Source organism: Biomphalaria glabrata, chromosome 7 (assembly GCF_947242115.1).
Source record: "Biomphalaria glabrata chromosome 7, xgBioGlab47.1, whole genome shotgun sequence".
Lineage (NCBI taxonomy): Eukaryota > Metazoa > Mollusca > Gastropoda > Planorbidae > Biomphalaria > Biomphalaria glabrata.
Genome location: NC_074717.1, coordinates 14,089,553 through 14,102,733, shown reverse-complemented (window position 1 = coordinate 14,102,733; position 13,181 = coordinate 14,089,553). Strand labels below are relative to the sequence as shown.

Below are 13,181 nucleotides of genomic sequence, written 5' to 3'. Positions count from 1 at the left end.
GAACAAAGGATGTATGGAATAGGGACACAATATACTCACCTAATAATTGTTACATGAAATACTGATACGTGACTATCAGAACAAAGGATGTATGGAATAGGGACACAATATACTCACCTAATAATTGTTACATGAAATACTGATACGTGACAATCAGAACAAAGGATGTATGGAATAGGGACACAATATACTCACCTAATAATTGTTACATGAAATACTGATACGTGACTATCAGAACAAAGGATGTATGGAATAGGGACACAATATACTCACCTAATAATTGTTACATGAAATACTGATACGTGACTATCAGAACAAAGGATGTATGGAATAGGGACACAATATACTCACCTAATAATTGTTACATGAAATACTGATACGTGACTATCAGAACAAAGGATGTATGGAATAGGGACACAATATACTCACCTAATAATTGTTACATGAAATACTGATACGTGACTATCAGAACAAAGGATGTATGGAATAGGGACATAATATACTCACCTAATAATTGTTACATGAAATACTGATACGTGACTATCAGAACAAAGGATGTATGGAATAGGGACACAATATACTCACCTAATAATTGTTACATGAAATACTGATACGTGACTATCAGAACAAAGGATGTATGGAATAGGGACACAATATACTCACCTAATAATTGTTACATGAAATACTGATACGTGACTATCAGAACAAAGGATGTATGGAATAGGGACACAATATACTCACCTAATAATTGTTACATGAAATACTGATACGTGACTATCAGAACAAAGGATGTATGGAATAGGGACACAATATACTCACCTAATAATTGTTATATGAAATACTGATACGTGACTATCAGAACAAAGGATGTATGGAATAGAGACACAATATACTCACCTAATAATTGTTATATGAAATACTGATACGTGACTATCAGAATGTATGGAAAACGAAAATGACTTTGTAAAGGCGTAAACTTTCCTCAGCAGGATGCACGTGATTTCTTGCAGAAGTACATGTTTAGGCTGCTGAACACTTCGCGCCATTTAAAAATGTGATTGCTGGGTTTAAAACTTAGTTTTGACATGCCATATAGTTACAAATAAAGAAAGCGCGTTGTTTTCATTTCACCCCGCAAGATTTGAACTGAGTAGAGCCTGTGACTGCAGACAAATTTGAACTCTGTGGCCAAGGCTCCCTCAACTTAACACCTAAGGAGAAGACAATCGCGAGGCTCTTTGGCCAGGTGTTTCACTCGTCGCCTTTTTGTAAATTCAGGCAAGGTAATTCTCTCTCCTAAACAATACATTCACGATCAAACTCAGATGCGCACACACACACACACACTCACACACACACACACAAACACACACAAACACACACAATCTGTATTGTCTTATTTAATGATGTGTTTTTAAATTCTACTCTGTCCTAGTTTGACTCTCACGGAAATGACATCACGGGCGACTACATGGAAGTGATTCAGAATGTTACCAGCAGTCTGAAACAAAGACACCCTGACTTTATAGGGGTGAAGGTCATCATAGCAGGTCGCAGGTAGCTATAAGAATATAAATCTGATCTGTTCATCTAAATAGTTGGTTGATATTGGTCACAAAAACTCGACAAGGAAGAGGTTTAGGATTGTCGTAAAATAGGTCATGAAAACAAAGGGCTGCTTATAATGTCCAGTGTGAGAACAGAGGTGCAGCATCTTCTAGTATTGTGGATGTCGTAAAATAGGTAATGAAAACAAAGGGCTGCTTATAATGTCCAGTGTGAGAAGAGGTGCAGCATCTTCTAGTATTGTGGATGTTGTAAAATAGGTAATGAAAACAAAGGGCTGCTTGTAATGTCCAGTGTGAGAACAGAGGTGCAGCATCTTCTAGTATTGTGGATGTTGTAAAATAGATAATGAAAACAAAGGGCTGCTTATAATGTCCAGTGTGAGAACAGAGGTGCAGCATCTTCTAGTATTGTGGATGTCGTAAAATAGATAATGAAAACAAAGGGCTGCTTATAATGTCCAGTGTGAGAACAGAGGTGCAGCATCTTCTAGTATTGTGGATGTCGTAAAATAGATAATGAAAACAAAGGGCTGCTTATAATGTCCAGTGTGAGAACAGAGGTGCAGCATCTTCTAGTATTGTGGATGTTGTAAAATAGATAATGAAAACAAAGGGCTGCTTATAATGTCCAGTGTGAGAACAGAGGTGCAGCATCTTCTAGTGTTGTGGATGTCGTAGAATAGGTAATGAAAACAAAGGGCTGCTTATAATGTCCAGTGTGAGAACAGAGGTGCAGCATCTTCTAGTATTGTGGATGTCGTAAAATAGATAATGAAAACAAAGGGCTGCTTATAATGTCCAGTGTGAGAAGAGGTGCAGCATCTTCTAGTATTGTGGATGTTGTAAAATAGGTAATGAAAACAAAGGGCTGCTTATAATGTCCAGTGTGAGAACAGAGGTGCAGCATCTTCTAGTATTGTGGATGTCGTAAAATAGATAATGAAAACAAAGGGCTGCTTATAATGTCCAGTGTGAGAACAGAGGTGCAGCATCTTCTAGTATTGTGGATGTCGTAAAATAGATAATGAAAACAAAGGGCTGCTTATAATGTCCAGTGTGAGAACAGAGGTGCAGCATCTTCTAGTATTGTGGATGTCGTAAAATAGATAATGAAAACAAAGGGCTGCTTATAATGTCCAGTGTGAGAAGAGGTGCAGCATCTTCTAGTATTGTGGATGTTGTAAAATAGGTAATGAAAACAAAGGGCTGCTTATAATGTCCAGTGTGAGAACAGAGGTGCAGCATCTTCTAGTATTGTGGATGTCGTAAAATAGATAATGAAAACAAAGGGCTGCTTATAATGTCCAGTGTGAGAAGAGGTGCAGCATCTTCTAGTATTGTGGATGTTGTAAAATAGGTAATGAAAACAAAGGGCTGCTTATAATGTCCAGTGTGAGAACAGAGGTGCAGCATCTTCTAGTATTGTGGATGTCGTAAAATAGATAATGAAAACAAAGGGCTGCTTATAATGTCCAGTGTGAGAAGAGGTGCAGCATCTTCTAGTATTGTGGATGTTGTAAAATAGGTAATGAAAACAAAGGGCTGCTTATAATGTCCAGTGTGAGAACAGAGGTGCAGCATCTTCTAGTATTGTGGATGTCGTAAAATAGATAATGAAAACAAAGGGCTGCTTATAATGTCCAGTGTGAGAACAGAGGTGCAGCATCTTCTAGTATTGTGGATGTCGTAAAATAGATAATGAAAACAAAGGGCTGCTTATAATGTCCAGTGTGAGAACAGAGGTGCAGCATCTTCTAGTATTGTGGATGTCGTAAAGCCTTGTCTAGTTAAAAGGAAGATGTTTTCACAATGTTCCTAGTTTCATATGACTAAATATGACAACAAAAACTAAACTGTTTCTTTACTAAATCAAATGTAAAAAGTTTGAAATTTAAAGAAAACAATCTCCTCCTAAACAGTTATTTCATCACTTTTAATTATTGTTTTGAAAATCAATATCTATCAAGTAATCTATCAAAACAGCCATTGCGTTTCTACGTCCACAGGTCACTACCACGTCAAGAGCCAATGGTGAACAGAACTCTGGCTCTAATGAAAAGGTTTCCTGGTCTAGTCATTGGATTCGATCTTCTACAACAGGAGGACAACACGCACGTTACTGTTGACTACATTGACGATTTGATGAAAAATGGCCATTCTGTTCTACCATATTTTTTTCACGCTGGGGAAACTGGTGAGCTTTATGGAATTTAAAATCAGATCAGTACTTTTGTCTTCAAAAGAAGGTTGGGATGCAGAGATAAATGTATATATTGAACAAATAGTCAATGCATTTAATTTTAAGTAATTAAGTTTTTTGGAATTTCATAGTGATAGGTTTGGAACCTTGCAATAAGTCATCAGAATTTTTATTTTGCTTCAACACATTGCTACAAGATCAAACTAAAACTAGACTGAAACAAATAACGCATTGAGCGTGATAGTATACTGCTAGAAACTATTGTCTTTAAAGACCTGAAAGTGACAAGGTAAAAACTAAAATGTGATCGATTTCATGTCAGACTGGACCCAGTGGGTGGACCTGAATCTCGTAGACTCTGTCCTGCTGAATGCCAGTCGTATCGGACATGGTTTCGCTGCCTATCATCACCCTAAAGTGTTGGAGGCGGTCATGAAGAAAGGAATCGCCATTGAACTGAACCCTGTGTCTAACCAGGTACAAACTACATTTCTCAATCTTGAATCGAATGCAAATTAATATCACTAATAATAATATCTATAAAATATGTATTAAAGTTAAACTTAGCTTCCGTCTTTCTGCGTTACATATAATCAGTGGAACTGTAAAAGGCGTCACTTAATTATTCGTATTTTGTGTGCTTTTGTGTCTGTGTAACAATTTAAATTAGAAAACAAATTGTTATGGAAAGAAATTCCCAATTTTCTTCAACCTCAGAATTTTAAAATGATTTTCATGTTTCAATAAATATAAATGCTAAGTAAATGGGAAGATTTCTCAAAGTGCTGAAATGTTGTTATTAAGGAACTGCAAACAAATTTCTTTACATTTTTAGAATACCTTTTTAGAAATTATTTTGAATTTGTAATGCAAAAAAATTAGAAAAATAATAAATTTCAGAGACAAAATGATGCGTGTTTGTCATTTCCGAAGATTAATTAAACATTTCTCTGTCAATTCTGTGTTGGTTGTGTACACATTTCTCATCCTGTATTGGTTGTGTACACATTTCTCTATCAATCCTGTATTGATTGTGTACAAATTTCTCTGTGAATCCTGTATTGATTGTGTACACACTTCTCTGTCAATCTGTATTAATTGTGTACACACTTCTCTGTGAATCCTGTATTGATTGTGTACACACTTCTCTGTGAATCTGTATTGATTGTGTACACGTTTCTCCTGAATCCTGTATTGATTGTGTACACATTTCTCTGTGAATCCTGTATTGATTGTGTACACCCTTCTCTGTGAATCCTGTATTGATTGTGTACACCCTTCTCTGTGAATCCTGTATTGATTGTGTACACAATTCTCTGTGAATCCTGTATTGATTGTGTACACAATTCTCTGTGAATCCTGTATTGATTGTGTACACCCTTCTCTGTGAATCCTGTATTGATTGTGTACACACCTCTCTGTTTTGTTTTCTTGGTTCTCCACAGGTTTTGGGGCTGGTCGCTGATCTCCGAAATCATCCGGGTGCATTTCTAATTGCTAATGGAGCCCCAGTAGTCATCAGTTCTGATGACCCACCTGTCTGGTTCGCAAACCCGCTGTCTCATGACTTTTACATGGCCTTCATGGCTCTGGGCTCAGTTCACGACGACCTGAGGCTTCTGAAACAACTGGCCATGAACTCAATCACGTAAGAACCATTCATGTCATGTGACCTTTAAAAAAAAAAATTAATTACTTTACTCTCTGCTTCTGATTCTCTTCAACTAAATAGCCGTGGCAGAGGTGTATCCTGATTTTTCTGAATCATCTCAATTTATATGATGTTGGATTTGATTCAGGGCGAGGTTTGACACTAGGATCTGAGTGTTGATGGGGTGAGATTTGACTCTGAGTGTTGATGGGGTGAGATTTGACTCTGAGTGTTGATGGGGTGAGATTTGACTCTGAGTGTTGATGGGGTGAGATTTGACTCTGAGTGTTGATGGGGTGAGATTTGACTCTGAGTGTTGATGGGGTGAGATTTGACTCTGAGTGTTGATGGGGTGAGATTTGACTCTGAGTGTTGATGGGGTGAGATTTGACTCTGAGTGTTGATGGGGTGAGATTTGACTCTGAGTGTTGATGGGGTGAGATTTGACTCTGAGTGTTGATGGGGTGAGATTTGACTTTGAGTGTTGATGGGGTGAGATTTGACTCTGAGTGTTGATGGGGTGAGATTTGACTCTGAGTGTTGATGGGGTGAGATTTGACTCTGAGTGTTGATGGGGTGAGATTTGACTCTGGAGTCAGGTTTGTCCCTGGTGATTGTATGAATATCAAATTTAAATAGAAACTCACAAGCCTAGCTTTGGTTTCACTACATATAGTCGCACTTGTTTCTCAAGTTACTACATTTCTACATTCTAATTTCTCTCTGTCTGATTTTGATAGCGGTTACAAAGGATAGGTAGAGATTGACTTAAGAAGACTAAATAAGCGCGACATGTGACGATTTAAAATGCCCAATGCCGATTCATTTCAGATTTAGCAGCATGTCAAGTGCTGAAAAGGTCGATGCATATACGAAATGGCAGAACAGATGGGATACATTTATACACGACATCATTGTAAAATATAAACTGAGGTAATCTACTGTATTACATTTGTTATGCTTTTGTTTATTTATTATACATAGTGTCTTTGGATGTGTTGAGACCTAAGTCTCTGTCATTGAAACATTTTAAAAAGCTTCTCCATTGTACTTGCTCAGTAATAAATCGTAAATTTGGAGTGTGTGTGTGTGTGTCATTTAATGAAATGTGTCGTTTTTGTTTGGGTTTCTTACTCAGACTCACAAACATCTTAAGCATTTTTTTTTCTTTCATGTCAACACTTACTGTAGCATTTTAACCAAACTTCACCAACCAAAAATAAAATCATTCAGAATCCTTCATAGTACAATGATAAGAGGCACGAAGAAATGGCCAACGGAAGAAAGGGTCATCTGAAGAAAGGGTCATCTGAAGAAAAGTGAACTGAACGATGTGAAAGAATGGACAGGTTCCTCTCTTGATATTCAGCTACTGACCGTGAAAAATGAAGGGAATGGTTTACGCCTCTATCACAGCACCCCTACGACGAAATACGCCTCTATCACAGCACCCCTACGACGAAATAGGCCTCTATCACAGCACCCCTACGACGAAATACGCCTCTATCACAGCACCCCTACGACGAAATAGGCCTCTATCACAGCACCCCTACGACGAAATACGCCTCTATCACAGCACCCCTACGACGAAATACGCCTCTATCACAGCACCCCTACGACGAAATACGCCTCTATCACAGCACCCCTACGACGAAATAGGCCTCTATCACAGCACCCCTACGACGAAATACGCCTCTATCACAGCACCCCTACGACGAAATAGGCCTCTATCACAGCACCCCTACGACGAAAGTTAAAGGGACAAATGAGATGATGTCAGAATCAACTGCATCGGACTAAAAAGAATTTTAAAAAACTACACATTAACTGTCATTGGTTATTATCTTTCACATTGAGACATACAAATGAACAACGAAGCTTGACTTGAAGTTGTAAGCTAAATGTTACTTTTATATTATCAAAGAGTCGGGAGGGAATTGGGTTATATAAAGTTATATACCTTGGTTCTCCACACCCATCCCCGGCCTACTCTTATCGATCGTGGAGAAATCGAGTATGGAAAAAAAAAATTCTCGTAATTTAAACTTAATGAATTTTCTTTTAGAAAATTATTTCCTTTTCTAGCTAAACAAAAACATAGTCATTAACTCTATCTACGTTTATATTCCAAAATCTTTCCAGTACCGACAACAGTGTCATTGGTTGATGATATTGAACATGTCAACAAGTTGTTGCGTCAAGTTCCAAGCAATATATCAATAAGAAGACTTGACAAGACATTCATGAGTTTTTGTATCAGTGAGTGATTAAACAGTTCCAATAGTGTTTGTTCGGATAGTGTACAGTGTAGTGTGAACTCAGGAGAATAAAGAAATCTCACAAACCAATCACAAGTTTTGTTTGTCTTTGAAAAAAAACATGAAGTTGCTGAAACCTGTGTTTTATGGTCGAGTACACTGTGAATACTTGATGTGTTCGCTCCAGATAATGTTCTTAAAATGAAACTCTTTTTGCGCTACAAGTAAAACTATTAAGAAAGAGCTCTTGGCAATGAAAGAAAAATTAACTAGTCCATGTTTGCAAAGTAAACTTTTTTTGTTTAGGGTTAGGGTAGCGAGGTTTAGGATTAGGGTTAGGGATAGAATTAGGGATAGGGGTTAGTGTCTGTGGGAATACCTTAATAATCGTTACTAATATTTATAGGTCTGTGCTGTCGTCTCGGTTACTATAATGTTAAAGCGCTTGAAAAATGCGTTTGGAGCTGAAAGCACCGTATTTGATGTCATTAAGCTCAAGAGAACACCTAAAATAAAATCTTTATCAAGGAACATTAAGAAAACTGCTATTCAGATATTCTAAACATCCGTAGATGTAAATAAGCATTTCTCTCAATGCTTGACAAAATGCAATGACATAAAGTCTTAAAGACTAATGTATCAATATAAAATACATCAACATATTAAGATATATGTTCTTAGAGTTGGCTATATACAGGAACATAATCAAAATCTGACCTTGAAATGTCCAGCCTTGAACCTGATTGAAACTATGGATCCATGGTACACGACACAGCAGTCAAGCACTCTGGTACATCTGCAGCAACATCCATTCTCAGCCTTCATTCATTTCTTACAGTTCTTTGGGAAAGAGCAACTTACATTTATCAGCCCACAACTTTTTTTTTTAGGTTGCTGGGAATATCACGAGACACACATAATGTTAAAGGAAGTTAAATTAACATGTGACCTGTGTGTGCTGCTACATTAGTTGATTTGAAGCTAATTTAATTTCCCAATGTACATGTTGAAGCTAGAATTCAATTACTTTTTTTTTATCCCCAAGGAAAATATAGTTTGATATCATTGCTTTAATACACAATGAAAAAAAAAAAGTCACGCATAAAGAACAAAAACCTGAACATAAATACATTCACAAACACAATACTCATTTACAAATGAACTAAATACAGACTAAATACAGACATCTTTCTTTAGTTCACTCCAAGATTCGTGAAAAGAGTTCATGTAGTTTTAGAACATAATACAAATACATTTTTTTGTCAATAGACAGACATTAGCTTTGGGACACATAATTTTGTTAAGTTGTGCATATTGTTTTGAAGGTGTAACAGACTGGTACAAACTAGTCCAATAAATAAAGCACAGTATCGTGATCTGCTTTTTGTGGGAAAAAATGGCTACCACCATACATGACATTATTTCGACTCCTTGCCTGGGATCTCTACGGCTTGTCTTCAAGTCCAAATAGCCATGAGGAGTGCAGTAGATCATGTCCCCTGCTAGCATAGCTAACTGCGTTCCCTATCCACTGGCTTTTGCAAGAACATCGTTAATTGTAGTGCGGTCTTGCCACTGCATGCCTTGGATGGAGGGCAAACATGTGTTAGTTGCTTTCTGTATAGTACCTTCATCAATAAGGGTTGAGAGAACCACTGCTTCGGTAGACACTGATGATTTTATAGTCAGGCGCAGCGATTTATTCCACCACACTCTAACTTGAGGGTTAAGACGGTTATCAGCTTCTCTTGAAAGTGATACGTCATTGGATACCGTGCATCCGTCATGAAGAATGGTCAACCACGTCGAAGGCACTGGCGGACCCAGGGGAGGGCGGTAGGGGCGATAGCCCCCCCCACTCGGCCGGCCCCCCCTACTCGGCCGACCCCCCCCCCCCGGGGGGGGCGAATTTTATTATAGAATTCACACAATTTGTATACGAATTTATTAATTATGTTAAAAATAAATATTAATTATTGATATTTCAACCTATTTTTAGATTATTTCGCCCCCCCCTCTTGCATGTTGGCAGATTGGTGGGTCGGAAGGGGGCGATGGTATCAATCCCCCCCCCCCATAAACTTTCGAGTGGGGGGGGCGGTCCAATTTTTTTGTAGAAATCACAGCTTGCTAATAGAATCAATTTAATATCTATATCATGTAGACTTGTCATTGATTTTTTAACCGATTTTTATATTATGTCGTTCCCTGTTTGCCGATTGGTGGGGGAGGGGGGGCGAATACCTCTACTGCCCTTCCCACCTATACCCTTTGAGTGGGGGGGGGCGGTCCGTTTATATGGATTCGGTGGGGTGAGGGGGGGGGTGATTGCGTGTACTGCCCTCCCCACTGTAGCCCCCTGAGTGCTGGGGGGGGCGGTCCTATTTTTGTGGAGAATCATAGTTTGTGAACAAAATTAGTTGAATTAATATATACATTTTATATTATGTCGCTCCCTTCCTGGTATTTTGGCCGATTCGGTGGGGTGAGGGGGGGTGATTGCATGTACTGCCCTCCCCACTATAGCCCCCTGAGTGCTGGGGGGGCGGTCCTATTATTGTGGAGAATCATAGTTTGTGAACAAAATTAGTTGAATTAATATATACATTTTATATTATGTCGCTCCCTTTCTGGTATTTTGGCCGATTCGGTGGGGTGAGGGGGGGTGATTGCGTGTACTGCCCTCCCCACTATAGCCCCCTGAGTGCTGGGGGGCGGTCCTATTTTTTGTGGAGAATCATAGTTTGTGAACAAAATTAGTTGAATTAATATATACATTTTATATTATGTCGCTCCCTTTCTGGTATTTTGGCCGATTCGGTGGGGTGAGGGGGGTGATTGCGTGTACTGCCCTCCCCACTATAGCCCCCTGAGTGCTGGGGGGGGGGCGGTCCTATTTTTGTGGAGAATCTTAGTTTGTGAACAAAATTAGTTGAATATCTATATAATATAAACTACGTATTGATATGTGACCCATTGTATATTATGTCGTACCATACTCTAATCTCAAATTGTATCATTAGTAAATTTAAATGAAAAAGGGTTGTACCAGGTGGGAGGGGCGATACATGCAATCGCATTTCCCCCATAATAATTTACATACACTATAAATTAAATTCTTATATTGAGTCGCCCTACCCCTATTCTTTAATGCCAAATGCAATCTTTAGCAGAAATTATTAAAGGAGCGAGGATTAATCGTTTTCACTCTACCTCTCCTCCCATTTTCAGACAGAGTTTATGTAATTTTACATGAATTTATCATAATTATTTTAAGTAAGACTTTGCATTGGAAAAGTTAGAATTTAAACGAAATTTTTCAGTATTAGAGCCATGATTGAGATGAGTTATAAACTCAAATAATGTCATCATAGTAGCCTTTACTCAATCAGATATTTTTCTAGTTAAATAAATTTGGGACTATAACTCACAATTTATACTGTAACGTTATTGAATACTATTTACTGAATAATTTTTTTTTTCGGCGGCGATCCCAAAAGCCAAAATCTAAATATGTGGGGTATCTTATCTTTTCAAGGAACAAATCGGTTTTATTTGCAATGTATTAAGGGCCTAAAAATTAATATTAAAGTAATTTTCAAGTACAACATTATTCAAAAGGTCCTTTTTTAATAGTATGGATAATGAGCTTCGAAATCCATTGATGAATAATGAGCTGTAGATGTCAGGAGAATACGTTTCTGCAGTGAAAAAAGAAGAAAACGCTTTTGACGTCGTGGCTTCGCCCCGAACTCCATTGATGAATAATGAGCTGTAGAAGTCAGGAGAAGGCCCTTCTGCAATGAAGAATGCAAGAAAATGCTTTTGGCGTCGGGGCAAACTCCATTGATGAATAAAGAACTGTACTTGTCAGGAGAATGCGTTTCTGCAATGAAGAATGCAAGAAAACGCTTTTGGCGTCGTGGCTTCGCCCCGAACCCCACAAGAGAACCTTTTAGCGCTGCCCCAGTTGTTTTGTTTTTCGCTGAAGGTTGAGAAATGCTGCTTTTTAAAAATTCTCATATATATATATATATATATATATAAATATATATATAAATATATATATATATATTATATATAAATATATATATAAATATATATGTGTGTGTGTGTGTGTGTGCGCGCGTGCGTGTGTGTGTGTGTGTGTGTACACACACACTGTTCGCACGTTTATGCATAGGGTAAGGGTTTACTGGGCGTTGGGGTTAGGGTTTGGAAAAATATCGCCCCCCCCCCCACTTCAAAGTTCTGGATCCGCTATTGGTCGAAGGGGACAAGGTGATCAAGCAATCGGAGTAGATTTTATTTGTTGACTCCTGAAACATCATCTCTTTTTTTTTTCCGAGGTTTATTGTTAAAGCTAAACCAGCGGCCGTGTTGAGTCAATTCGTTAATGACGAGCTGGAGCTCACATTCAATGTGAGCAATTAAGGCCGAATCATTAGCATTGGGACTCCATGGGACGACCATTTCTTTTGTTGTAAACACTTGAAACAGATCAACAAGCATACGTTTACCTCCCTCATTACAAAACAGACACATGAAGGGCGAAAGTGTTGCTGTTTGTTTTTGTTTGGCTGGCGTCAGTAGTAAATTATTACTATTCCTTTAGGGGGCGGCTAGAAATCATCTAGGCCAATATTTGTTCTCTTTTATACTGAAGGGGCTGACTCTCGTAGTACATACACAGACTGAAACAGAAGGCAATAGAGCCGTTGGTCATCCACTTTTAAGGTATATTGATGTATGTAAACGCGACATAAAGCTGGTCAAAAGGAAAGAGAGTGGCACTAGATAAATCCACATGGAGAACAAGAATATAGAAAGTGTCCCAGATTCCAGATGCCATACATAATAGTAATAGAAAGAAGGGTGAAAGTGTAACGTCTGGTGATTACAGAAGCCCAACCTGTGACCACAGCTGTGTATCAATGGCCTCTTGAGTCACACAAGAAGTTGCAAAGGGAATATGATAGCACAAAAGAGAGATAATAAAGGGAGCTTGCTGGACACATAATTTAGTGGGTAGCCCCTGGTTGTTCAGCTCTTTACAAACATTCTGCTACTAACAAGTGCAGACATAAAGCTTCTCACAATTGCATATTAATATGAACTGCTTTTTACATCTGGTTTGAAGAAAAAAAAGTTTTTTTTTAATATTAGTAAATATTTATTACAATTCTATTCCCATTTGCCATCCTTTCTTTAAAAATGAAGTTATTAATTGTTCATGTTTTATACTTTATTTGTATATATTAGAGACTGACACCATAGAAACTATTACATAGGAAACTATCTTATCTTTTATGTTCAATTTAATCATTAAGAAAACACAAACGAGGTCAACGAATGGAATCAAACCCAGATCTTTTCCAATTGTATTATCTGAATAGCTGTCTTCTCCAAGTCTGATATGAAATAGGAGCCTACGTAACTGACAGTGTGCCCTATTTAGCGTGCCCTATTTAGATAGAAGTTGCCAACTAAAACTTTGGTACGAG

At 38.0% G+C, this 13,181-nt stretch overlaps 1 protein-coding gene across 2 annotated transcripts in view; it reads left to right on the top strand.

The window, feature by feature from the left end:
- Positions 1–7,767, top strand: part of LOC106064810 (adenosine deaminase AGSA-like) — a 17,457-nt gene extending 9,690 nt beyond the window's left edge. For both annotated transcript variants that reach the window (XM_056036022.1, XM_056036021.1), the window contains exons 8-13: positions 1,436–1,557; positions 3,575–3,762; positions 4,091–4,245; positions 5,214–5,416; positions 6,251–6,352; positions 7,562–7,767. In XM_056036022.1, coding sequence (XP_055891997.1) covers positions 1,436–1,557; positions 3,575–3,762; positions 4,091–4,245; positions 5,214–5,416; positions 6,251–6,352; positions 7,562–7,586 — 795 coding nt within the window. In that variant the 3' untranslated portion in view covers positions 7,587–7,767. The remainder of the gene's footprint in view (positions 1–1,435; positions 1,558–3,574; positions 3,763–4,090; positions 4,246–5,213; positions 5,417–6,250; positions 6,353–7,561) is intronic.
- The last annotated feature ends 5,414 nt before the right edge of the window (positions 7,768–13,181 follow it).